Raw genomic sequence first — 27,550 nt, forward strand, 5'->3', positions numbered from 1 at the left:
TTTGCATATTTTCCCAAGAAAAAATATAGTCGTTGATCTCCTAACCTCTTCCCGTATCTGATATGGATCATTTCTATGCCTCCGCCTATAAGTAGGAGGAGTTGAGATTTTTATAAACCTTATGCATGTGTCATCACACTAATTGAGACTCCCTTTGGATACAATCATAATCTTTTTCTTCTCTAACAATTTCCATAAAATTTCTCTAAGCACACTATCATACGTCTTTTCTAAATAAATGGAAATTGAGTGTAAGTCTTGTTGATCCATTTGATACATATTCACTACATGTCATAGTAGATAGTCGCTTTTATGCCTGATCTCTCAGACATAAAACCAAATTGATTATCAGTAACTTAAGTCTATTTTCTTAGTCTTTGTTCAATTACTTTCTTTCCATTGATTATCAGTAACTTAAGTCCATTTTCTTAGTCTTTGTTCAATTACTTTCTTTCCATTACTTCATGGTATGACTCATAATTTTAATCTCTATAATTTGCACAATTTTATGTCTCATTTGTTCTTATAAATTGGATTTCAAGTGTTTCTTCTCTATTCATCTGACATTTGCTTTGATCACATTAATTCGCTAAATAATTTAATAAATTACTCAATACCTCTATCTCCAAGACTTTTCCGCACTTCAGTATGTACGTTATTTGGTCCAACCATGTTGTTATTATTCATCATTTTCAATGTTTCTTTTACCTCGTGTTTTTGTATCTGTCAATAGTAGTTATAGTTTCGACCATCTTCTCTAAGCTTGTTAGAGTCCCATAAAATTTCATATCATTCATGAAATAAAATTATAGAAATACTTCTTCCATATCTTTTTTCTAAACCAAAATTTTACCTTTATTTTTGATACACTTCGTTTAATCCAAGTCCCTTATCTATCTTTTTCTATTAATAAATCTATACATAAACTTTTCTTACCTCTCAGCTAAAAGTTTCGCACATAATCTCAGAAGTGCTGTAAATATTATGCAGGTTGCATGAAAGAGACCAATGAGCTTCCCATCCATTTTCAAAGTAAGAAAAATGTGATAATTCCAGGACGATCCATTTTCAAAGTAAGAAAAATGTGATAATCCCAGGACGACAAGACTACTGTCAGATGATTGAATCCTACTCTACTGCGCTCTTCGTCATTGGCATCAAAGAATCAACCGAATTTATCTAATTAGGAAAATTATATGTGCCAAAAGTTGCTAACATAGGATAATAACTGCAAATCTGTGTACTCTGCACAAAATCCTAAAGACACGTGATTCAACAAGATATTTGGGATCAGAAGATGAACTCAATGAGTTTAACCAAGCAAATTATCAATTGGGGAAAAGAATTTATCCTAAAGATTCAATTTATAACCTCCGAAGGAACTGAAGGAAAATTTTCACAAATTGCCAATTCAATAACAGTTTTACATTACTTGCTTTGAAATGCGAGAATCTTTTAAGTATCCTTGTTGCCTTTTCCCCTCCATTCGGTTCCTCCCCCGCAACTCAAAAAAGTATGTGGAGCCGACCAATCCTTCAGTTGGAAACTAAGTTTGTGCAGAATACCAAACAGCAGAAGCAGATCAGTTCAGGATTTCTTAGGCCTCTTAGAAGTTCCTTCTCTTTTATCAATCTCTGCAGACTTCTTCTTGTCCTTCCTTTCTCTCTTCTTCAGAGCAGTCATATGGGCCTTTAATATAGTTGCATAAGAAGCTTGAAAGCGTTGATGATCCTTTGGTCCAACCTTTCAAATGAGAATACGGTAAAAATAAACATTAGAAATGGAAAAAACACTTATGTTATAAACACTTAATTAAGGACCTTACCTGTTTAAAAGTACTTTAAATGAATATAGTAAAAAAAAAAAAAAGAAGAGTGAAGGTGGTTGCATTAACCGAGTAAATTGGAAGCCATTTCAGAGTCAAAGATTAACAGAAAGACTTTATTCTATAATTCACATTTTTTAATTTTTTTCTTCTCCAACTCTCTCCCTTCATTTTTATACATAAATGCCATTTCCATTAACACTACCATTCACATTTCCTAATAACCACAAACACTCCCATTTTGTCGCTCAGAAACCTACCTCTTCCACTCAAACAGCTATTTTCTACCTTTTGTTAATTAGCTAGACAAAAACACAAAGTCACACACACTGACCAACACAATTATAGATGCCCAAAACCAAGTAAGGTGTCAAACTAGACAACAAACTTCAATCAATTGATCAAGCCTAATTTCATAAACTCAAATAACATTTACAAAAGCAGAGCCAATGTTTGCTTTGCATAAACCATTTACACTATACATACATAACACCTATGATCATTATTCAACAAACAGAAAAATGAGAGAGTCAAGAGACAATCCTTTCAATTGCCCATCACTTTCATGCCTTGATATAAAATTAGTTTGAGATAATATTCTTGATAGTGTATGAAAAATAATACTCAGTCACTTATATTTTGAAAAGCAACTTTTTAATGCTCGATCACATGCTACATATGTTTATAAGCCTCACCAACATTGAAAATCAGACAAGGGGGGAAGGAAATTCATTCAAGTGAAGAATTACCAGTATAGCTCAAACCAAAAGATGTAGCAGTTAAAAAATTGGTAGATACTAGGAGGACAACACATTTCACAGCATGAACAAACTGCAATGTTTTCCACACAAGCAGGATGTATTACTATAATATATGAATTATTATAATATTGTTATGAATTCTAACATGTACAAATATAAGTACTAATAAAATTAGTACCTAAATCAAGATTGGTTGGAGATGTTTGGCATATTTAAAGTACAATATTTATGTTATAACTTAAAAGCAGTTTTGTAAATCCCTATGAAAGTTGTTTTGGGGAATTGAAGTTCATAATAAAATGTGTCTTAGAACTAGTTTAATACTTCAATATCAAATATTGTTTAGTAAATCTATGTTAATCTATGTTAATCTATGTTAGACTTCAGAATTAGTATAAAGATAGGAAGAAGAGAAATACATACACTTTTATTTCTTTACATTTAAGCTCGTTTTGCCGTGAATAATGATCCAATAAGAACTGAATTTTCAGGTTTGAGTAATTAACAAACATACAAGATCTTGAAACCACAACCAGTAACCTACTTATCGTATTTTTAGAGTTTGGAAAACACGCTCAAGAACAATTATATCAGACAAGGTAACATTAACACTAGTATATTCGCTAATTAACATGCAATCAATCTTTTTTTCTCTTTCATTTATTCATCTGTAGTGAAAAATCAGTCTATTATCAAGGGCTTTTAACCATCACAAACAACAAAGAGAAAAAATCACATTTTAGAATGAGACAAATACAACATGAAACCTGAAATTTAGATAAATCCCCATTCAGATGTAATATATATTATGAAACTGAAACAAGTGAGTTAAAACAAACAATGAACATTGATGATAGGTAAAAAATATGCATAACTTAAGACACGCAATAGAAAAGCAAACAAACGAGCACACATTAGTCTCTGCTTTTCCACTGGTTTCGACAGCAAAACTTCATCTAACAGCAAAGTTCTAATCAAAAGCATAGCTGAAAATAACAAAAAATATCATCGATACATACCGAAGTAGAAATCGTCTTTTTCCCATCAGTGGCACGTATAAGACATCTATACTCAATTGGTTCACCAGCAGTAGCCAATTTATTCTTCTGAACTTTAGATTTCAACGATGCTGCAAAAAAAAAAAGACACAACAACAGAAACAAGTAATTTTCAGAACCTACAAAACCCAAAACCCTAACTGAATCTAACAAACAGAACAAAATCAATACATACATCGTTTGAGAGTAACCCAAACAGAACCCTTTTCAGTGCTCCGCTCGAACATGCTGGTGAGTTCATTGAGAAACGGATCTAATTGTAGCAAAACCTAATACAGAATCGCAATTAGAATTAGAATTAATACATTAACCGATTGAAATAATACTATACTAATACTGATAAATTATGGATCAAAATAATGCGATGATTTTTCCAGTTGAATCGTCGATCGAAATTCGAAAAGTTATTAGATAATCGAAATAAGAATGTGGATCTCTTGATTTGAAGGTGGATTGTTCTTGATCTAAACCCTAAATTGAAAATACGAAGAGGAAAAAAGAGAATGCAGAAAAGTAAGGTTACCATTGTTGAGATGAGAGAGAGGTTTTTGGTGCTGAAAACGCAGTCGTATCGTATGAGAGAGAACTATAGCAGAAAATGAAATTAAGAGTGAGCACGGAAATTATATCAAAGTGTAGTTACTTATTTTTACGAATTTAATTGAAATAGTGCACCGAGAGAGAGTAAAATAGTTTTAAATTATCATTTAATGAAAATTTATTATTTATTTATATCACATAATTTATTTAAAAATAATAATATGATTTAACATGATTGTGATTGCTTCACATTGTAAAATAAAATAATAGATTTTTTATAAAATAAAGATGGACACTTTATATCTTGAATTTAGTTGAGTACCGGTGCCCCGATCCAATCAAATAATATTATTCTGTCAATTGTTATGTCACCCTTTAAATTATTTTATTTTAAAAATAAATTAAAATTTTTAATTAATTTATTCTATAAGTATCCATATCGAATTATATCTAAAAATTTAGGTTAAAATATTATTTGTAAATGATTGTAATGTATTCCATATAAAATAGTTTATACATAACAATTAATCTTTGTTTTTATTTTTTTATTAATGGGATAAAGCTTGATTACATTACCAATATTAGTAGTGTTCATAAGGTTTCCCAATAAAATAATTATACGTGGAATTTTTTTAATTTCTCTTTATTTAATGTATATTTTGTTAATAAGGAATGAGGTGAATTTTGATATTTGATTAACTTTTATTTTTTAAAACGTTTATGTTAACATTGAATAATATTTAAGTTCGGGGACGTTTTAAATAATTTGAAGATTAGGTTGTAATTTTTTAAAAATGAATCTAGTAAGACCAAAAAAGGCACTGTGAGAAAAAGACCAAAATAATATCTCATTATTTTAGTTAATGTTGTATGACTATCTACTATCTAACATATATTAAAAGATTGACCAAACTACCTAAATTATCCTTTCCTCAAAATAAATTTACACTATAAAATGGACATTTTGGTAACTAACAAAATAACTCTTCACCTTTTTACCTTTTGCACCAAGTGTTCCACTCTCATTGGTCCACCAACTTCTACAACATAATACACATTTTCTCTCTCCTTATAAAGTACAATTTCAATTGAAAATATAATATAGTTGCATATTTATGATTATTATTTATTTATAATTGAATCATTCATTTTAAATTTACATATTTTTAAATATATTTTATACAATATTAAATAAATTTACATTATATTAGATTGTAGTTTACGGGTCACTATCAACATAATACGTATTTTATTTATTTTTTCAAATGTTAAAATTCTTTTTATTCTTTTTCTGTCTGATGGATCAATTTTTTTCTTTGCTTAATTATTTAATAATTAAGCAATTCATTTTAAATTTATTTGTATAATGTATTTTTTTAATTTTAAAAAATATAACACACTACCTCATTCTCTTTCTCTTTATAAAGTGCAATTCCAATTGAAAAATAATATAGTTGCATATTTATTATTTATTCATTTATAATTGAATCGTTCATTTTAAATTTACATGTTTTTAAATATATATATATATATATATATATATATATATATATATATATATATATATATATATATATATATATATATATATATATATGATACAATATTAAATAAATTTACATGATATTATGTTGTAGTTTACGGGTCACTATCAACATAATACATATTTTATTTATTTTTTCAAATGTTAAAATTCTTTTTATTCTCTTTCCGTCTCATGGATCAATTTTTCTTTGTATAATTATTTAATAATTAAGTAATTCATTTTAGATTTATTTGTATAATTTATTTTTTTTAATTTAATTAGCATGATGAAAAATGTATTTATCTTACGGGTCACTAACAAGACAATATTTATTTTAGTTAATCAATCATTATTTTAATTCAAGAGACAAAATCTTTATTTTTTAAATATTAATTTTTTCTCCATCTCACACTACAAGATTTTTTTTTTTTTGCGACATATAGGTTGCGACATAATTTTTTAAAAATCTGAAACATTTTACGACGGTTGTAGGCCTATTTGCCCTTAAAAGAAAATTGCGACAGTTCAACAACGGTCACCCCCAAATATATTTATGATTATTATTTGAAGATTCTAAATTACTACATAATTATTTTTTAGTTATTTATACAATATCATAATTAAATTATCTATCCTCAAAATATATGATGTTGAATTTCTAATGGTTAATTTATATATACAATTTGGTCAAACTTTTTATTTCATATTTTTTTTCATATTATTCAAAAAATACTACACCATAAATAATGCACCCGTGCGACAGCACGGGTCTCTGACTAGTTCTCACTATGAAAAATATGATCACGCTTATCACATATCTAAATGGTAATATCTCATTAGACATTATTAAAACTTTATACTATTTATTGATATGTCACAATGATTTTAGATTATTATCAATTAAATCGTGTGTTTCATTTTCTTACTTTGAAGTGCATTTGATGTGTCAATTAATGGGAGAAATTTCTCAAAGGACACTGCAAAGATTGATGAGCTCTTTAAAGTTAAGGAAGCTAGGACTGTAAATGTGTCGCCACCTCAACCCCCAACAAGGAAGGTATTTTACAATTCTGACCATATTTAGATTTTGTTGGTCGATTTAAGTATATATGCTTTTAATAACATAGAATTTATGTATGGTTGTTTTTATACACATATATGATGAGATCATATAGTGTAACATTATAACTCTTTTATTATTTTCTTTGTTTTTATTGTGTAAAAAGCGAAGTGTTACCAGTTAACTTTTCATACAGTTGTACACTATGATGTTTTTTCTGCATACATTTGTTGTCATTCTCATTTTTCAAGCTTGATCAAACAATAGTATTTCACATGACCACGAATCTACAACTATGATTTTTCAATACATTTTCTTTGTCTAGCAGTTTTCTAACAAGGATGAATATCTAATGACAATACAATTAATAGAATTTTAGATGTGTTTTTCAGCATGGTATAAATTTTGTGTGAAGCTTTTATTACAAATAGTGTTTGTTTATTTCCGTTGTTTGGTTATAATCTTGTTCATTTTCATTATCATGTTTGTGTCAAACTAAACCTCTCTCGTATGATTTCCTCAAAATGAAATTTGAGTTGTGGTTTCAGCATAATCAGATTTCGTTGTGGTCAATTTTGATCATATTTCGTTGTAGATGATCAATTTCTATGAGAAGAGTCTCTGATACAGTCCATCTTCTTAACTTAGTTGTGTTTGGTCTTAAGATATAACTAAGTATACATATTGTGATTTGATTACTTGGTTTTCATACAATATTTTGTTTTTTAAGTGGGAATATTTGTTTATATGTGGTATGTTACTTTGACCAAATGATGTGGACATGTACTTCAAAAGTCTGGAACCATTAACTCAAATTTTACCTCTTCTCCACCGCCTTCTAAAAAGACAACTGGGACAACATGCACGCCATGCCGGACACAAAAAGTCCCATACTGATATAAACATGTCTTTGCCTGATAGCTAAGTTGATGATCAACTTGGAAATTGTCTGTACTGACGAAGTTTCTCACCGAAAATTTTTATTTTATGTTACAATGTTTTCTATCATCTTAGATTTGGTTTAACCATGTTTGATATATGTTACTATATGGCGATGTTGACAGTGTTGTTAGACTATGTATTACGCCATTAATTAGTTGCTATTTGGTTCAACTATTTAAGGATATAAGGTATTATATCCTAAATTTATTGTGAATGGACTAAATTTCTACCACAATGTTATAATATGATTGTTACTGCAGTTTTGGCTAATTTATACAAAGAAAAATACATCCAAAAAGCCCTGACCAAAGTTACTGGTAGGTATGCTATTATTACATGATTACTAAGTGTTGTTTTGAAGGTTCTTATGCCAGCAAATATATTAGAATAATATTGTTACTCCTTTGATGATTCTTGTGCCAATACGAACAATCAATATATTGATTCAGTACACAAATAACAACGTATGTTGTTTTATTTTCTATCTTTACTAGTAAAGGACCCGTGTGTTTGCACGGGTCGCGCAAAATCGATATAAATAAATAAATATTATATAGTTATGGTTAAGAAATATATATATATAAAAAAATATATACGAATGAAGAGAAAAAAGGTTTCAATGATAATTTTCATATAAATATTAATTTAATTTATCAAATTGTAATAATTGACAGGATATACATAGAAACTATTTTGAAAAATATATGAGTATATGATATAGTACACTTCACACATACACATGTATAAAATTGATTATCTACCCGTGTGTTAGTATGGATCGCGCAATATCGATATTAGTAGTAAATAGATATAGTATAATGAAGGTTAAGAAATGTATATAAAAGATATGCAAATTAAGTAGTGTCGACCCATCGGAAATGTATTTTTAGTTGAAAAATATAGGAAATAATTAAGTAGTCATCTACCCGTGTGTTCGTACGGGTCGTACAATATCGTTATAAATAGTAAATAAATATAATATAGTGATGTTTAAAAATGTATATAAAATATAAAAACAATAACAAATTTGTCAAGTTGTAATAGTCGTCACGGTATATATAGAAATTATGTTGAAAAATATATGAGTACATGATGTATTACACGACACACATATATAAAATCGATTGATTATCTATCCGTGTGTTCGCATGGATCGCGCAATATCGTTAAAAATAGTAAATAAATATAGTATAATGATGGTTAAGAAATGTATATAAAAGATATACAAATTAAGTAGTGTCGATCCGCCGAAAATGTATCTTTTAGTAGAAAAATAAATAAAATAATTAAGTAGTCATCTACTCGTGCGTTCACATGGGTCACACAATATCGTTATAAATAGTAAAGTTTAAAAATGTATATAAAATATTAAAAGAAGGGTCATGCTAACATGTGCCCTAAGGGCACATGTTAAGGATACTATAAATAGAAAAAGTTAAATGTAATTAAATTTAATAAAGTCGTATTTAAAGTTTCGATACATTAAATGCACGCGTTTCAAAAAAAAATTCTATAAATATCTCATTAACATGTGCCCTTGGGGCACATGTTAGCTTTTCCCTTAAAAGAATAACAAATTTATGTTTTCATAAAAAAATTAAATTGTGTATTCATCAGTCATAATTGTTTCATGTTTTTTTTTTATAAAAACAAATATTTGTATCATTTTTTAGTATAAATGTTAACATTTTATCCTAAAAAAACTAATATTTTTTCAAATTAATTTTATTTTTTATTGTATCATGTCATAATATCATATATCATTTTTCATTAAGCATATGATATTTGCTTATCTAGAAAAATATAAGAGAAATCATATTTAATAGATTGAATTAGTTATTATAGAAGTGGCCAAAAAAATTCGTTCTATGTCTAAAACAAATTTGAAAAATCAAAATAAAATTGAATTAATTAATGTTTTAAATGTATTCCGTAAAATTAATGTTTTAAATGTATCCAATTAAAACATTTTTTCAATTAATTCTAATTACAAAAAAAAATATTTAACCTACAATCACGTTTCCAAAAATTCATTTTTGATAACTTTCCATTAAAAAAAATCTAATACACCCATTTTCAATTAATTCTCATTACCAAAAAAATATTGAACCTACACTCACATTTTCAAAAATTTGTTTTAATTGATTTATAATAAATAATAATAATAATTAGGTTTTTAATAACTATTTCAAACATGAATGACGAGCATATTGAAAAAATAAGGCGTTCAAGGAAAGAAATGACGAGGTAGTCCAAAAGATATTGCGCGACGTAGATATCTACTTCGTAGTATAAATATTGTGATTAAACGAACAAAATATAAGATACGATTGTAGTAAAAAGATTTAAATTGTAAATGACAAACAACATTATTGAATCAACATTCAGGTTAATGTAATAAAATAAATGTGGTAAAAAGTCAGAAATATAAATTTTGAGAACTCTTGATCATTGCATTGCAGGTGTGAGAAGATATTATTGAAATTTCATACAGCTGCATCCATTAAAAGCATCTCCATATGTTAAATTCCTTTACTATTTATTACACTCCATGCATCAATGATTCCAATTGCCTTTCTTTGGTGTCGTTAATGTTCTTGATGCAGTCACATTTTCAACTCATTGTCACTGCAACAAAAATAAATTTATCAAACAAAAATCGTTTATTATCAAATAACTAACATCAAGAAACATGAAAATGCAGAGACTTTTAATGTTAAGTGAATAAGATGAACTTTTTTAAATAATTTCTGAATAACTATATAAGATCCCATTTAGCAAACACAGTGACCAAAAAACCTAAAGGTAGAAACATGTAATGTATACAAAAGACGAAGAAGGAATCCAATTTTTTGGCAAAATGCAGAAGATGAAGACGGAACAAACAAAAAATCAAAACATCAATAAGAACATAGAGATGGAAGGAACCTATTTTGCAGATAATGGTGGAAGAGATATCGAAGGAATCTGTTTTTGGAGAGGAGGGTGGAAGATGGAACGAAAGAAAATTGAATGAGAACACACGTGAATATAGATGGTTGCTTAAATAAATGGAATAATCTGGTTTCAATGAAAGAATAGAAGAGGAATGACAAAGGTCTGACTTATTTTTCCAATGCTTTAATTGTTTCAATTGAGAAAACACGTTGGAAGTAGAATAGGGTTTATTTCAATTTATTTGTTTCAATTGAGAAAATCAAAAGTAGAATGAGAAACATTTTGCAAGTTTACAAAGAATTTTCAAAACAAAAATATAGCTAAACGTTAGTTCATGATTGGTTTTGCAGTCAAAATTAATTGTAGGTTTAATAAATGGTAAGAATTAATTAGCAGTTTGTAATGACAATTAGGAATATGGAAAATCTAGAAACAATGGATATTGGGCGTAAATATTAACTATAATAATTATTAGGGTTAAAAATAATTAGTTAGATAAAATTACGTTTAGGGGTATGTAAAATGCTTGTTAAACTAATTTAGTGATTCATTTTAGGTGATTTTGGTAGTATATTAATTTATTATATTAAAAATAGATGTCGTTTTAGTTTTTTTACATTAATATTTGAGTGTATATTGTTTTGTAATAAAATATTATTCTCTAAATTTTTTACCTAGATAATCACTAACAAAATTCGACAACGAAAACTAGAGTTTATTTTAATTTTAATTTTTACATTAATTATATTGCATGAATTCATAATGTCATATAATTATTGACAATAAATACAAAAGCTTCTTGTTAGATCTTTAGGACGTGTTCGTCGGGTCTCTCCCCGGGGATTCTCCTTATTCTTTTTAGGCGTCAGGGACATTTGGTTCTGGCGAGGAGAGTTGCGCTCGCGCTACTTGGTTGTTGGAACCTCTATATTTCTTCGGTTCGAACAACATTCTCTGGGTCGTGGGGAAGGACTCCGAGAATGCCTTTGGCGTCTCTATAGGGGAGACCTTGTCTGCGTGTTTCTTCCAACGCCTCGATCCTTTTGATTTGCTGAAGGATTAAGGAGTTAGTCTTGTTCAAGGCTTCAACCAGAATCTCCAGGACGAGGTCGGCGTTGGCCGGCAAAAGGATCTGTGAAGGTTCCATTGCGCTTTCTTGGGGTTTCTTGAACCTGTTGGGCTCATCGTTCTGGTCGCCAAGATCATGCATATTGCATAGAGTTACACTTGAGTAACACGTGTCGGTGTTAATTGTGTTTTGTGTGATTTTGAAATATGATTGGCGTGGATTAATTATGTGATAAGTGATGCATAATGTGGATTTTGTGTGATAATTGCATACTTGATGGTATTTCATTAGTGGATTGCAATTGTTGAATTAGTAATTATATATAATTACTTGAAGGATGAGATTTGGTTGTTTAATGATGAAACATGTTAACTTTGATGTATAGTTATGAATGCATGTTTTTATGAAGAGTGGTGAATTTTGAAATGTATGCTTGTTATGTTTCATTTCCCATTATTATATTTTCTATGATAATTTGAATTCTCACCCTTCTGTTTGAATGTTGCCCTTTGTTGGTAACGCGCAGGTTCAGACGAGTAGTTGCTTGTTTGTGGCTTAGCCGAAGAGCTCCGAGTTTTGTTATTTGATTAGGTAAGGAGTCATATGCTCTGGTCATGTAACACTTGGGGGGATTTCGTTGACTTATGCTTTTGTTTTGAACATTGCTATCTTTATGTTTTGTTGAATATTTTGGATGTATGTGTTAACATTCAGATATGTTGTTTTAAAGGCCTTATATGCCTAGATTTATGAATTTAAGTAACATGGATGTTAATGTTACTTTGAATTGGTAGATGGATGTGGTATGAGACATATTCATTGAATTTTATATGATAGCAATTCTTTTGTTTTCCGCAAGCGTTTATGCATAATGTATGAAAGCATGAGATTTATATTGTGTTACAATATGATCGTTGCATATTATGGATGTTGTATGTATGTTAATTTGGGATTTTCATTTTGTGGAAATCAACATGACGCGCCCTTTTTCCTTATGCATGATTACTCTGTGTGATTGTATCTTATATTTGGGGTTAGAAAAGGGGTGTTACACATCTCGCCATATCCAATATGGTTATATTTCTTCTTTTTACTATTCCATTATGTTGAGGCGTGTCAGAAGTAGTTACCACATGATCAATACCATGTTCTGCACATAATTCTTCAAATATCTTGGATGTGTATTTTCCATCTCCATCTATTCGCTAAACCTTGATCTTCTTTTCACTCTGGTTTTTGACAAGCATTTTGAATCTCTTAAATATTTCAAATACTTCATCCTTTCGATTGATCACACATATCCAAAGTTTTTGGCTATACTCATCAACGAATGAAACAAAATACTTATTTCCACTAATGGTATGATCCACAAAGGGGCCACATACATTCGAACGTACAACTTCGAGTATGTAGAAGGATCTCATTGACATAGTCGAAACAATAGACTTTCTAAATTACTTACCTACTAAGTAACCTTCATAGACTTTATCCGGCATCGCAAGACTTGGTATGCCTGTTACCATATCTTGAGTGAGCAGTTGATTGAGTGACCTAAAGTTCAGATGGCCAAATCTGAAATGCCACAACCAACTATTCTTGTGGTCAACAACTATTTCCATTCATTGTACCTTAGTCAAATTGATCATGGCTTTAAATGACCTATTCTTAGACATAGGAGATTTCAAGACCAGATTACTATGAGTGTCAAACAATTCCAAGGCTCAATCTTTCATGACCACTGAGAAATTTTTTTTGACTAATTGTCCAAGACTTAGCAAATTGCACTTCATTCCATTTCCAGGTACATAGAGTACATCTTTGATCATAGCTTTTGCTCCATTTCTCCTTTGAATAACTATGTTGCCAATATCTTCAGCTTCCAACGAGCTATCATCTGTAAGTTTGACCTTGCTCTTATTCGACTCGTCAAAATCAGCCAACCAAACTTTTCTACCAGTCATGTGATTCGAGTAGCCTGTGTCGAGGAACTAGATTTGGGAGTCGACATGGTCATCTATAACTGTAGCCATAACCACCATATATTCATAATTATATGAATCTTGGAGTGCAAGGTTTGCTCCTTCCTCCCTGCCTTTTATCACATATTTTTTCTCTTCTTTGTCTTTCTGATAGGAGTTTCCTTCTCCTCTTTTCAAGGATTTAGAAGCCCTATCATCAATCTTATGCTTTTAAGGATTCGACCAAGACTTCTGTTTCTATGTCTTGTCTCCTTTGCCTTTGAACTTGTTGGAACCACCATGCTTCTTCCATGTATGGGCCTGCACAGCTTGTATCGAATCTTGAACCCTTTTCCTCTCGATAATCTGTAACTCATGTGCCTCCAATAAACCAACTAAATCTTCCAGTTTCATGGTTTCAAGATTGTTGGATTCTTGAATAGTTGGGATACCGTGATCAAAGTAAGAGGTTAACGTACACATTACCTTCTCAACTGTCATCTTGTCAGCATGGGTTTCACCAAAGCCTTTCATGAGATGTACAAGATTATGCACCTTCAGGACATAGTCTGCAATCTTTTCTTCTTCTCCCATCTGTAGTAATTTATATTGCCTTCATAACGTCTGCAACTTGACAGTTTTAACCTTCTCACCTCCTTCATAATAGTTGACAAGAACATCTCATGCATCCTTTACCAATTCAGCCTGAAAAATGCGATCAACATTCGCCGCATCTACCGCAGACTGGGTATAATACGTAGCCTTGCAATATTTCTTCTTCGCATCCTTGTGTCAGACTCTCTAAGCATCAGTTGCATTGTCAACAAGCTTAGGGACGCCATTGTTGACTACTTCAGAGGTTTCGTGAAATCGAACAAAGACTTCATTTGCTTGCTCCATCAGTTCCAATTTTTATCATCAAGGATTGAAAAAGAATTTGAAATGCCGCAGGTTCCATTTATCTCTACAACGATTGATTAACTATCCACAATCTTGGAAACACGATCAGCGACACATGATTCTTGAAAACCCGATCAAGAACCTAACCAGAGTTTTGGATACCAATTTGTTAATGTGTGAGACACCTTTAGTGAGAAGAGAAAAAAGAGAATAAAGAAATAAGGATATATAATATTGAATGATAAAAAATGAATGACATGATATCTATTTATATACAACTAACTAACTTGTATACTAAAAAACAAACCCTAACCCTAATTAACTTTGGGCTTAGGCTACACAACTTGTATTTTATCACAATAATATAATAACATCATGATTGCCAAGGACTTCTTGCATAACCTCTTGCAAAAGAAAAACAAATTGAGTGAGATCTATATTTAAACCAACCAAAATCATTACCTAACCAACCAAATACAATTTGGAGAATCTCCTGATTTTTACTATTGGTATTCAAAGAGTGAGAGCTTCTGAGAGATTTTGAAAGAGCTAAAAAGATAATAAATTGAACTAAGGCATCAAAAATGCCTTTAATAGAATACACACCAAGGTTGATCCACATGATAAAACATGTTAAAAAACAAAAAATACACCCCTACCACAAATATAACGAATCCCACCTATAGCAACAAAATCAAAACAAAAAAAACCTAAATGAGCTACATTGTAGAAGACCAACCAACAAATATACAAAACACTACTATTATGCAGAAGTGCAACGCCGCCGAACCCAAACTAAGCGACACCTGAATCAGAACTGCAAACAACTTAAGATCAAATAATACCAAAAAAAAAAATCCTAAATTGTTGACGCAACAACACCGAATCAGTCAAGACGAACTATCAAACTGACAGAAAACGACGATTATCTAAAGCAAAGTGAATGTAGTTGTGTGTGATGGTGAAATGAATAGATACATAAAGAAGGAAAAATAACATTGAAAGAATAGTGGAAAAGTTAAAAACATGTAACAATATATTGAGATATGTGATTATTTAGCACATTTGTCATTTACCTATGAGTCCTTGGTCATGTGTAAAAATTAGAAACAAAGAAGGGCAGTATATTGATAATAGTATCATTTTATAGTAATAAATACATAGTTGATGATAAAATTGATAAAAACAAATTAGGGTGTTTATAAATTATAGAATTAAATATAATTTTGTTCCTATAAATATTTCAAGTTTTGACTTTTAGTTTATATAAAAAAAAATATTTTTATTCCTTATATAATTAGTTTTGCATGACATTTTAGTCCTTTACAAGAATTAAAACTAAGTGAATAGTAAGGACAAAAATATGATTTTTTTATAAAAATTAAAATTTAAAATTAATAATTTTGTAGGATAAAAATATATTTAACCTTAAATTATTTAATTATATGTATCTAATTGTAATGGATAGTTGGTACATTAGTTAATTACAATTAAATCTTTATGATAGTGAAAATAAATGGATTGATAAGGACAAATCAGGATCTTTATATGTATCTAATTGAAATGGCTAGAAATGGGTAGATACTTATGAAAGAAAAACTCAACAACTGAGGTGTCGATTTTCTCATATTGGTATGCATGTGCAGTTACTCGTTCCTTCGCACACGCTCACACTGCGTAATCACGCACGCTACATGTTTGACGGATCTCCTCTACTCTCCTCTCCTCTCACCGCAACGTAACCGCACCGAAACAAACCGAAATCGATTCCCAAGCACCCCTCACCGGCAACGATTGAAGAACCAAAAATGTTGAGACGCGCAACCGCTACTCTCAAATCCACTCTTTCTCTTCACATCACGAAGGTAACAAACTAACATTCTCGTTCTCTTTCACTTCATCGATTTTGTATTCTCACTTTGAGTTCTTCCTCGTTCCAGGAAGGTTCTAAACACAACGTTTATCATTTCCATAGATTTACCTCAGGATCGCCTTTGCATTTTCAGGTACGAGAAATTTATAATTTAGAGATTATTTTGTTGTAGACGAGATTTGGTGTTTGGTTATTGTTTAGAGAATCGCTTTGTTTAGAAAATCATCTATTGAAAGTGATTTTGTTAAAAAGTTATTGAGCGGAGTTTCAATTTTAAATACTCACTTTTCAACTTTTCAACTTTTTGTTTAATTAGCATTTAACAAACTTGTAATCGGTTGTTATATTCGTCGCTATTTAGACTAAAAAAACTAATATGATACGTATTGTGATTAGATGCATCTAATATTGACTTCCAAGTTAGATGAAAGACAAATGACTAGTATTAATTAAGCTTATGTTTGGAAAAAAAATAATAAATGCATCTAGTAGTTTGAAAACTACCTATATTTGAGGACTGTATTTTTTTTTTAGAACTCTTATAATTAGGGTGGAGGACTGGAGGGAGTAATTTTGAGTTTTTTGTGTTCTGATTCTCATTTTTTAAAAAACAGTAATAAATGAATGGAAAACTCTTAGGTTATGTTTGGATATCGTAAAATGAATGGAGCGGAGTGGAATGAAGATTTGGTTCCATCGTTTGGAAATTTTAAGTTAGAACAAGCCAAATTCTTCATTCAGCCCAAATCGGAGGGGGAGAAATATGGTGGTAAGTGATGAAATGGAAAGGAATCCATACCACTCCCTTCCATTCTGCTCCTCTCCATCAGATTTTAAATGTTTCAAACAATGGAATACCACCCCATTTCATACTGCTCCGCTCCATCCGATTCCATTAATCCAAAGTCCAAACTAAGATTTAAAAATGGTTATGTTTTCAAAAAGTGGCTTTCCTAATAAAAACTTTGTAACATGACAGACTTGAAATCTGTCTGATAGTCCTTGAAGTTAGTATAAATCAGTCTCATTGGTCTTTAGCATATTTTCTATATATAATAGCAAAGACACAGGTTTTCATATACTTTAGGGACTACTTATTCTTCTTACATACTTTAGAGACATAGTAGGAGAGTTAGTGATACTTGAAAGACTAAATTGAGATTTTATAGTTTGTTATACTTGAGATCTTGTGGTGGATGCTATTTCTCCTCAACTGCATTTTTGTATCACTATCAGTGTGCTAAAATCAGTTGCTTGTATGAATTCTTTTAATTAATATTAATTCTTCCATCCTACTTGGTTAGATAAACATTTTGCTTTAATATCATCATCCACTCTTTGGTTTTTGTTAAAATATACTCACAAGTTTGTGGATATATTCAAATTTTAAAATTGGCACTTTCGCTGAAATCAAATAACTTCTTGATCACTTTTCATTGCTTTTAATTTCGCTTCTTGCAGTTTGTGACTGTTTATATAGCCGAAGAGGTTTCTGGTTCTGAATAATACTGTCTCGAGTATGATACTTCAATGATCTCCTTGTTTCTTTGTTCCCTTTGATGCAGGAAAAGGAGACGGTTTGTCCCAGACATGTAGATACGGTTATAGCTTTTGTTTTAGGTAAACATTAATGCATTTATTGTTGATAAGTTGCAGTCAAACCAAAGGTAGCATTTTGTAATTAAAGTGGAAATAAGAAATGAAAATACACAACACTTTGTCAATCTAAATAAGTGTTGTCAAATTTCCGCCACAGCGGATTTTGTGTCAATCCGCATAGGCCCCAGCACCTATTATATCCATGATAGTACGCAATGCCATATTTAGATGGTGGATTTTTGGCTGACATCCATAATCCACCATTGATAACACTGATCTAGATAGACCCTTATTTTGTGAATGCCTTAGATTGTGAGTTTCATCTTTCATGCTGTTCTCTTCCTGCATATCCTATGTTTCTATGTTTGCCATTAACATTATTTATGGATGTAATGTCTTCATATTTAACATAAGAATTGGTTGGTACACTGCTGAGGTTGGTAAGACCCTTTTCTTGTAACTTCAAAGATTGACTACAACAAGATATATAAGCTATAAGCTAATGCATGTTGATTGTTGATAATGTCTGGAATTGAATGCCACTATCTTTTTCTGTAACAAAGAATATCACTATCTTTAAACTCAAGAATATTGGGAAGTATAATCAAGGGTGATTAAGGCTTGAGCTGAGACTAAGATGTTTATATATTAGTCAATTATATGTCTACCACTTTGGAAAACTTGTTGATTCTCCCGGGTAAGTGGAGGTTGATAGATCTCTAAGGGTGTATGCAAGGAGAAACAAGAGGTAGTCATGGTCTAGTAGGGCCAGACTATTTAACTATTTATTCATTTCTGTAGGACAGTTATGTATTTGATGTGGTTGTTATCTGAGTGGTTATGGCAGTTATAGGTACAGACATGTAGAGCAGTTATGTAGCTGTTTATGTAGTATTTGAACTACAAAACTCCTTGTTAAGAATATATCCCGTGTCCTGGCATCTTGGTATTTTATTATAATATGTACTACAATTCTGGTTTATACTAGAACAATTAGTAGCCATATTTATCTATTTTCTGTGTTTGTACTCGAGTCTAATAGAAATTGTGTACAAAGAATTAAAAAGTTATTTGCAATGGTTCAAACTAATCACTTGAATTGATTGTTCTTTTGTTCCCATGTTCTAGCTGGATACTACTACACAAATGAGCATGGCTGAAATCTAACAATAAAATGGCTAAGCTTAACCTATCTTGAATCTTGAAATAAAACCGACTAAATTGAATTAAGGACTACTAACTCTTGTTACATGGGAAATTTTTATTTTATCTTAGAAATAGGGTGCTGCAAGTTATTAATGATTCTATTTACTATTGTTTTTATTTGCCCTTAAATAAGTGATATTTGTTAATCAAACATTGTTCTTATGCTCTAGGGGGGCCTGGTAGTGGAAAAGGTACACAATGTGAAAAAATTGTTGAAACCTTCGGATTTAAGCATTTGAGTGCTGGTGATCTTTTGAGGAAGGAGATGGTTTCTGATAGTGAGTATGGGTAATTTTCTCATATTCTAATTTTATATTTGCTTCCTTGGTACATATTTATGATTTTAACAATTAAAACATCAAAACAGCTCTATGATTTTGGATACAATTAGAGAAGGAAAAATTGTTCCATCAGCAGTGACTGTAAAATTGATTCTAAGAGAGCTCGCATCTGGTGACAATCATAAGTTTCTTATTGATGGTTTCCCGAGAAGTGAGGAAAACCGCATGGCTTTTGAAAGAATTGTAAGTTTGAATTTTTAACTTTTATTGATCCCTATTAGTGCAAACCTGAAGGGCATTTTTTCAATAAAAAAACTGTCACTTAAATTTGAGTTGAAGGAAGTAATGTTCATTTCCTTCGCGCCCCCTTCTTTCTAATGTCAATGAGTTGATATAGTATTTGGTTTATTTTTGTGTCAGCACCGACTTTTCTATGCATTGAATTAACTACAAAATTGTGACATCCTCTTTAAACCTTTGCAAATGCTCTTTTTGTCCTTACTAGAACAAATAATTTCGTGTATTCTACCAAAACACTTTTCCTTATGCAGACTGGCTCAGAACCAAATTTTGTTCTTTTCTTTGACTGCCCTGAAAAAGAGATGGTGAAACGGGTGCTGAGCCGTAATCAGGTTATTATCAAGTTCTTCATGATGTATTTCACCAAATGATTATAAACTTCTCTTTGATATATGCTGCTCATTTTATGCAGGGTCGAATTGATGACAATATAGAGACAATGAAGAAACGACTTAAAATATTTGAAGCATTAAATCTTCCCGTGGTTGATTACTATGCAAAGAAAGGGAAACTTCATAAGGTAATTAATTGTCTAGTTCAATTTTCATTTGAATTTAGTCGAACCGGCATTATTGAGACAATTAAACGACCTTCACTTTCACAGAAAAGCTACTTTCTCTACTTTTTGGTTATAGATATTTATTACTTGCCTCTAAGGCGTACGTTACTGTGCTGTTTCAATATTTTGTTTACTTTCTTCCAGTTGGGAAAATTCACAAGCTAGTCTTTTGTGGGTTTCACTTAAATTATGATCGAACTTGGGATTTAGCTGTATGTTGTGCTTTCTATAAAGATATGATTAGGGGTGGACACCGGTTTGTCAGTCTGCAAATCGTCCACACAAAGAAATCTGAAGATTACAAACCAATTTCCAATTCTATCTGTTGTCTCATCTGGTGACCTGACACCTGTTTGAATCTGACTGCCAAATCATTCTTTTGATTTTATCAGATTCTGGTTAGGTGTTAAATTGTGATAATTATGCGGTGGGTTTTTTATATAAGAAAATTAGCTTCTAGTCAGAGTTTTACATTTCTTTTTGGTTAAAGAGTTATACATAATTATATGACAAGCTAATCTTTGCAGATCAATGCAGTGGGAACAGAGGATGAAGTATTTGAGCAAGTTCGGCGAGTTTTTGAGCAAGTGAGGTACACATTCAATCATTAATGAGTAATTAGTTTTACCTGCACTCGCAAGGTGCACAAATATTTACTTGAAAACTTGTAATTCTGAACTATATGTCCACATTTGCTTCCATCTGTTTATGTGGATTTAAAAGCTTTAATAACTTGCATCATTCTATGCAGCACGGTTACTTGAAAGCTGTGTGATTGGGTTGCGAGAGCATTCTGACATTTGACATTTGGCGAAGTTTGAATTTTACGGGGACTCTATATTTCTTAGTTAACTACAAAATCCATTGCTCTGGAATTGGGCAGGTCTCCAAAACTCAAAGTGACTGGTTGGATTGATTCGAGGTTCAAGTTTTTTAACGCTGTCGAATCTTATCCCTTGACAGGAATAATAGTAGGTGAATGTAAATGTTTGATACTGTTGAGTAATACCAACAGTGTGTTGGTTCAAGAGAAAGGATTTGGATTCTTCTGAATTTGTAACTTCGAATTTAATTTTTATTTGTGTTAGAAATAATATTAGGAGGGATTTTGACAAGAGTTGGATGCTTACCTGTAAGAAAGGGCCCTAGATTTGGTTCTTAGACATTATAAAATAACTTAAATACTCATTTTAGTTAGTTAAGAGATTATCATTTTCTTTTAAAGGAAATTCTTCTCATGTTATTGACCTTTTAAATTCAATTCCTACCCATCAAAATTATAAAATTCTGACATTTTCTGTCAGTGTTGAAATCAAGGAACAATTTTTTGGTCAAATATTAATACAAGCTTCAACGCAACATCAAACGCAAATCTGAATCTGTTGATGAACTAATACCACGTTGTAAATAGATTCTTCCAGCAACATGAATAGATGGTGAACACGTCTATTCAAAATATGACTTGTATTCAAAACATATATATATTTTTAAAGACTTAAAGGTTAGTGCTATGTAGTCAACACCTTTATTTATTTTAAATATAAGAATAAATCTATATTTTAATATTTTTCATTACTTAAAATAAAAAATACACAGAATTATGAGACAAACAGATAACAAATTGCGACCCTATCCATTTTTAAATATGTTTCATGGCATTCAACTAATATTAACTGATTTTTTTTAAAGAATTCAATGAAAGCCTTTTACAACTTAAAGAAAATACTGTGGTATTAAAAATTAATATAATTTTTATGAATTTTGATTTTTTGGTCTCTCTTGTTAAAATTGTCATTAAAAACATTGATAATTCAGTCGTTAATTAGTAAACTGTCACTAAAAACCGTTGTTAATTCGGTCATTAAATTGTTAATTCGGTCATTAAATTATAAAAACTGAAATTAAAATTCTTAACTTTAGATAAACAATTTTTTAACGGAATTTTTTAGAAAGACAAAAAGTAAAAATATCTAATTTTAAAAAAACTTTAAACATATTTAAGCTTTTATTATTTCAAGTATTGTCTCAGAGACAACGGAAAAAAAGAAAAAAACTATAAACAATGTGATTTTAAATCTGTGATATAATCTTTTAAGATATGACATAGGAAGGCAATAACTTAAACTAAAAAATGATTATTAATTCAATTCTTACATCCTTAAAAAATATAATTAAGAAGGTAATGATGAAAATATTGCATATAAAGATATCGAGTCTCAAAATAAGAATAAATGGTAATTCTTTTATAGTATACATATGAATCACGATAAAAACCACAAATTAACACAAGAAACAACCATCACAACATAAGTTTATAAACTCCCAAAAAAATATAATTACACATCTAATTGTAGTATATATAGAAACATATATCATTTAATACAATAATTTTCTTGACTGAATGATTAATATAGTTTCAAATTGAGATCTATAATAGTATATGCAATCACAATATAACATTGTATTTTCACATATTCTACCGCAATATAAAGATTCACATTATAAATGCAACCATGATTTAAAACCATGAATTTAATAGTCAAGTCTATTTACAAAAGCAAGAGCATTACTAGTCAATGAAGCAAGATTCCCAACACTTGTTTTAATCCTCTTTTGCACCGAAGATCTCACTTCCATTTCATCAAACTCATCCGTACATGTCCCCGCATTTGTTATAGCCGAACTCATCCATGTCTTTATAGTATCCCATTGAAACCTCTCATCACTAGTTCTAGTACCATTCAAATGCACAAGCCCGTCCGCCGATTGCTCGAGCGAATCCACCGTGTCATCAACGTTTTCGCTGCAATCGGCGACAACCAATGTCTCGGCATGTGTTAGTTTCTTGGAACTTAGGTTTTTCAATGTCAGGGATGCACTTCTTGCCGATTTTAGTGCGAGGTAGATAGCAATTTTGGTGATGGTTAATGTATTTGTTTTGATTTTTGACGTGTATGGGGAAAGTGACTTGTAGCAAACCTTAGGGTATGTGGTTGAGTTGCATTGGTTCTTTAAGAACTTTTTGTAGGTTGTTGATGTGGAATTTGTGGTGGTGTTGTATGTAGATGTTGTGGATTGAATTAGAGTTGAGATGAAGAGAAGGGTGAAAGTTATTTTGATGAGATCATGCAATTGGAATGCCATTTTTTTTGTTGCTTTCTATGTTCAATAGAAATGCATATAAGGGGGTTTTATATATGGTAAGTTTGGCAAATTTGATAACTTTATGATAAATTGATTTTGTTTACAAGCAAGTCTAAACCGTACAAGAAGGGATTGCATGTGGCACATGTTGATTTCGTAGTATTGTCAAAATACACGTAATTATATGAATCTAGATCGCGTGGAAATAATATAAGATCAAATAGTTAAGAGAAAAATAAGGGATGCACATGATCTCATAATTGACTTGGAATTAATTGAACTAGAACAATTTAATTGGTAGTTTGTGATTTGCAGGGAGTGTAAGGTATGTTGAGATTTGCAGGGTATGTTGAGATTTGTACATTTGTTAAAATAACTTGTCATATTAAACAAGTTCAAGTTTACTTGGTAGAGGTACAAGTAAATCAGATTGTAGAAGCATAAGTGTAAACATGTGTGATATATTATAGATAAAATAAAAATAAATATAGGTTGCGAAAAGAAAAAAAATATAGAAAGATTTTTTTTTTTCGAATTTTCATTAAAAACATATTAGCATGAGCAATACACTTAAAATAGTTAGAGTTTATTAATAATGGGCCATGAAACTCTTATGGAATTAACAACTAATAATTGATAACCTCATCCTATGTGTTAGAAAAATACTCTTTGAAAAACTGAAAATGTCATTCAAATTTTTGAGATGCATTTTCGAACGTATCATATGTATCGCTCAAACGCAGCCAAATTGAATAACACTCAAATGTCATTCAAAATTTGTTACGGAGATGCATTTGCGTAAGAACTCAATATGCATCATATACATTCCCCAACAAAACGCCTTATGTTGAGAAGAATTGATCCGGAGATTTCATCTCCATAATAACACCAGAAAAATTTCGGAGATGCATCTCTGTAACCATACTAGATAGTAATTGTCTGCATTTGATTTAGAGACGCTCTGATGAATTTGACGATACATGACTTTTTTTATATAATTTAAATGACACACTTTCAAAAATAATATCTAAATGACATATATAAGTTAATAAATTCATATGATTCAATAAAGTCAAATCCAAAGTACAAAATATAGCATAAACTAGTGCCAAAATAATACAAAAATTATAAATGACGGACTGGAGCCCCCTATTCATACATTGCCTCATGTACTGCAATGCCTCTCGTGCCTCTCTCATCATGGTATCTATAACGTTCCTCACTGTAGATCCATCTGGAAATAGTCCGCTATCTATACCCGCCATCTAGGCAGCTCAATAGTGTGATCAACCAAAGCCTACTCCTCCTCTAGTATTTCTTGATGAGATGACCTAGGTGGATCTTTCGGGACCTCATGTACCATATAAGGATGTGACACCCTGAAGAATCACCAGATGTAGCCTTGTACAACACTCTAGTCACTAGGAGTTGGGGTAGTCCGTGCCTCATACGATACCATATGAAAAAGACAATCATGAAACATGGTATCCATATCTCGACATTTCATAGCTAGAAGATCATACTATGAAGGGTCTCTGAGAATAAGTTTCTTGTAGTTGAACTGCCTCATGACACGCTCAAGCAAATGAAAATACGTCAAACGTGAATCGCAAACCAATCAATCAAAGTAGAAGGCAGTGTCGTCCAATGGACACGTCTCACGGTGATCGACATACACGTTGAATCGTGTATCCTCTGCTACAATGGAGTTAAGATATACTCTATGCGGATGTGTTGCCTGGTTCCCTCAGAATGGGGGAAATTCCATAACATGTGGCATATCCTTAGTGTAGGTCGAAAGATATGACCATCCAGATATGTGTGGAAAATGTGAGAGAATCCAAGTCTCGAAATGGTAAGTTTAAATAATTAGTAAAAGATGTAAAAATCGACGTATATTTCAAGTGTTACAAAAATGACACAAAGTGATGCAAAAATATTGTCAAAAGTGTGATGCTTCCCGTAACCTTTTTTTTCTTCTATATACAACCTTTGCCTAACTTAAAATGCATGTATATCAAACAAGCGCCCCTCCAATTGTACTCATGGACCCGCTCCAAGTCATCGAAGTATTGCATGTATACCACATCGACATATGTGACACTCTTGTCCACGAAGATGGATGTGCCAACCATATACAATATGTATGCTCTAATAACGCATACTCTATGGTGCACAACCTGCTCAACATCACCAGTAGTCTACTCTACATTAAGCATCTACATTTTATACACCTACTCCAGGTATCGAAACCTAACATGTGTCCCTCGGATGGCTTTTGTAACACCCCTTTTATACCCCAGATAAATAAGCATATAATCAGAGAATAAGCATGCATATAATTCAAAAGGGCGTCACATCGACGTTTTCAAAAACTAAAAACTTTTAAAAAACCGACAGCATTTATCCATAATATACAATACACCTGGTCATTTCAAAATAACACCTAAACATTTAATTTCAATTCATACAGAATATGCATTCACAGCGAAAAATACTAAATACTCATGTATTTCATAAAATGATTTCTGTCCCATACCAGGATCATATCTCAATAAGCATCTCAACATAAAATAAACCATAATCAAAATAGTTAGCTTAAAAGCCTCTCAAACAACAAGTAGTCAAATAACAAGTTCTTAAGTCATAACATAATACATAACCAATTAGAAACATGAGTTCAACACGTCTAGTCTACCCAGTGTTACATGACCATAGCATCGACTCACTACCTAATCTCCAACAAAACACGGGAGAAAACTCCGGCTAGATCGCGCACGAGCTACTAAACTCCAGAACCTGCATGTCGCCAAACGAGGGCAACATTAAAATAGAAGGGTGAGAATACGAATCATTATGAAGAAAGTATGATAAGATACAATGGTTAAGATCAACAATTAGACGAATTCATTACTCCTTGCCTAATCATGTAACTTAATATGAATCAATATATTCACATATATTAAGCATTCAACAAGTATAAAGAGTATACTATTCTAATCCAATACTATATTTCCAATTATGCACATACCATAAGTATCACATATTCACACATTTAACCAAATATGTATCCAAACATCACTCATTTCAATTATCAAACTCATACACATATCACAATTACATCAATTCACATATTCAATTACCACATAACTCTAATGTGACTCAATGCAAGATATGTGCCGCTATGCATGTGGTACCGCAATGTGAACCTAACGCTTCACCGCTTTCCGATTCAATATCTAGAATCCAAGCCACGCTTCCGATCCGGACAAGATCAAAGCCACCACATATGTTTCCAATTAAGGATCAACGTATTCTACGTCTATTTCCATTCAAGGATCACCGTCTATTACCATGTGAACCCATAGTTTCACCGCTTCCACAATAAAGCTGACTATGCCATGAATGAATGTACAATTACCAAACAACTATGCAATTAAGTTTATCTCATCAATCTTAACTTACCGCATACCCATAATAATTCAACTCTATGAATTATATATCAAATTGTATACAACATTCACAACACATTGATATCAATCCACATAATAGAAACAATATTCAATTATGATTCACAAAATACAATTAACACTAGTAAATCGTACTATCTCATGTTAATTCATATTGCCAACAAAATATAAGAATATACTTCCAAACCAAGTATCAATTCATTAGTATTTGGCCAAAAATACAATTACGGTTAAATTCTCAAGATACCGTACTTTATCGACAAAACCAAATAATTGATCTAATTCCAAATTTATTCCAATCAATTAAACTTATTGAAATTAATTCAACTATTAAATAACTCAACCAATTAATAATTACACTACATTAGTTCCAATTTACTAATTCATTTTCTATTCCAAAACCAATATTTAATATAAAAGATATTTAAATCCACACTATTTCGGTCGGTTCGTAAATATCACATTTTCAACAAAATAACACCACCATGTTAATCTACTAATTAGACTTAGCTACCACGTAAATTTTCATTAAATTCCGGACAA

General features: G+C 31.0%; 3 protein-coding genes across 3 annotated transcripts; 1 reads left to right on the forward strand and 2 right to left on the reverse strand.

Moving 5' to 3' along the window:
* Positions 1-1,283: 1,283 nt before the first annotated feature.
* On the reverse strand, positions 1,284-4,305 carry LOC131641707 (signal recognition particle 14 kDa protein-like). Its single transcript, XM_058912006.1, has 4 exons — positions 4,168-4,305; positions 3,820-3,913; positions 3,606-3,715; positions 1,284-1,743 (listed from the first exon to the last, which is right to left on the reverse strand). The coding sequence occupies exons 1-4, from the start codon at positions 4,168-4,170 to the stop codon at positions 1,588-1,590; spliced, it is 363 nt and encodes a 120-aa protein (XP_058767989.1). The 5' UTR covers positions 4,171-4,305; the 3' UTR covers positions 1,284-1,587.
* An 11,842-nt stretch (positions 4,306-16,147) lies between these two features.
* Positions 16,148-21,599, forward strand: LOC131641705 (UMP-CMP kinase-like). Its single transcript, XM_058912004.1, has 9 exons — positions 16,148-16,440; positions 16,516-16,581; positions 18,014-18,068; positions 19,424-19,541; positions 19,621-19,777; positions 20,086-20,166; positions 20,247-20,354; positions 20,921-20,985; positions 21,145-21,599. The coding sequence occupies exons 1-9, from the start codon at positions 16,384-16,386 to the stop codon at positions 21,155-21,157; spliced, it is 720 nt and encodes a 239-aa protein (XP_058767987.1). The 5' UTR covers positions 16,148-16,383; the 3' UTR covers positions 21,158-21,599.
* A 1,070-nt stretch (positions 21,600-22,669) lies between these two features.
* Positions 22,670-23,549, reverse strand: LOC131641706 (pectinesterase inhibitor 4-like). The gene has a single exon (XM_058912005.1). The coding sequence runs from the start codon at positions 23,535-23,537 to the stop codon at positions 22,926-22,928; it is 612 nt and encodes a 203-aa protein (XP_058767988.1). The 5' UTR covers positions 23,538-23,549; the 3' UTR covers positions 22,670-22,925.
* Positions 23,550-27,550: the final 4,001 nt, after the last annotated feature.

The sequence above is a fragment of the Vicia villosa genome, unplaced genomic scaffold (genome assembly GCF_029867415.1).
Source record: "Vicia villosa cultivar HV-30 ecotype Madison, WI unplaced genomic scaffold, Vvil1.0 ctg.003983F_1_1, whole genome shotgun sequence".
Taxonomy (NCBI): domain Eukaryota; kingdom Viridiplantae; phylum Streptophyta; class Magnoliopsida; order Fabales; family Fabaceae; genus Vicia; species Vicia villosa.

What these genes read in the sequence shown, in the direction of transcription:
- LOC131641707 (XM_058912006.1), bottom strand. An exon ending in TTGGGTTACTCTCAAACGAT is followed by an intron (nt 3,716 to 3,819) that starts GTATGTATTGAT and finishes TTTTTTTTGCAG; the next exon opens with CATCGTTGAAATCTAAAGTT. An exon ending in AAAAGACGATTTCTACTTCG is followed by an intron (nt 1,744 to 3,605) that starts GTATGTATCGAT and finishes CTCATTTGAAAG; the next exon opens with GTTGGACCAAAGGATCATCA.
- LOC131641705 (XM_058912004.1), top strand. Translation starts at nt 16,384, where the DNA reads ATGTTGAGACGCGCAACCGCTACTCTCAAATCCACTCTTTCTCTTCAC. An exon ending in TTTCTCTTCACATCACGAAG is followed by an intron (nt 16,441 to 16,515) that starts GTAACAAACTAA and finishes TCCTCGTTCCAG; the next exon opens with GAAGGTTCTAAACACAACGT. An exon ending in GGGTGCTGAGCCGTAATCAG is followed by an intron (nt 20,167 to 20,246) that starts GTTATTATCAAG and finishes CATTTTATGCAG; the next exon opens with GGTCGAATTGATGACAATAT.
- LOC131641706 (XM_058912005.1), bottom strand. Translation starts at nt 23,537, where the DNA reads ATGGCATTCCAATTGCATGATCTCATCAAAATAACTTTCACCCTTCTC.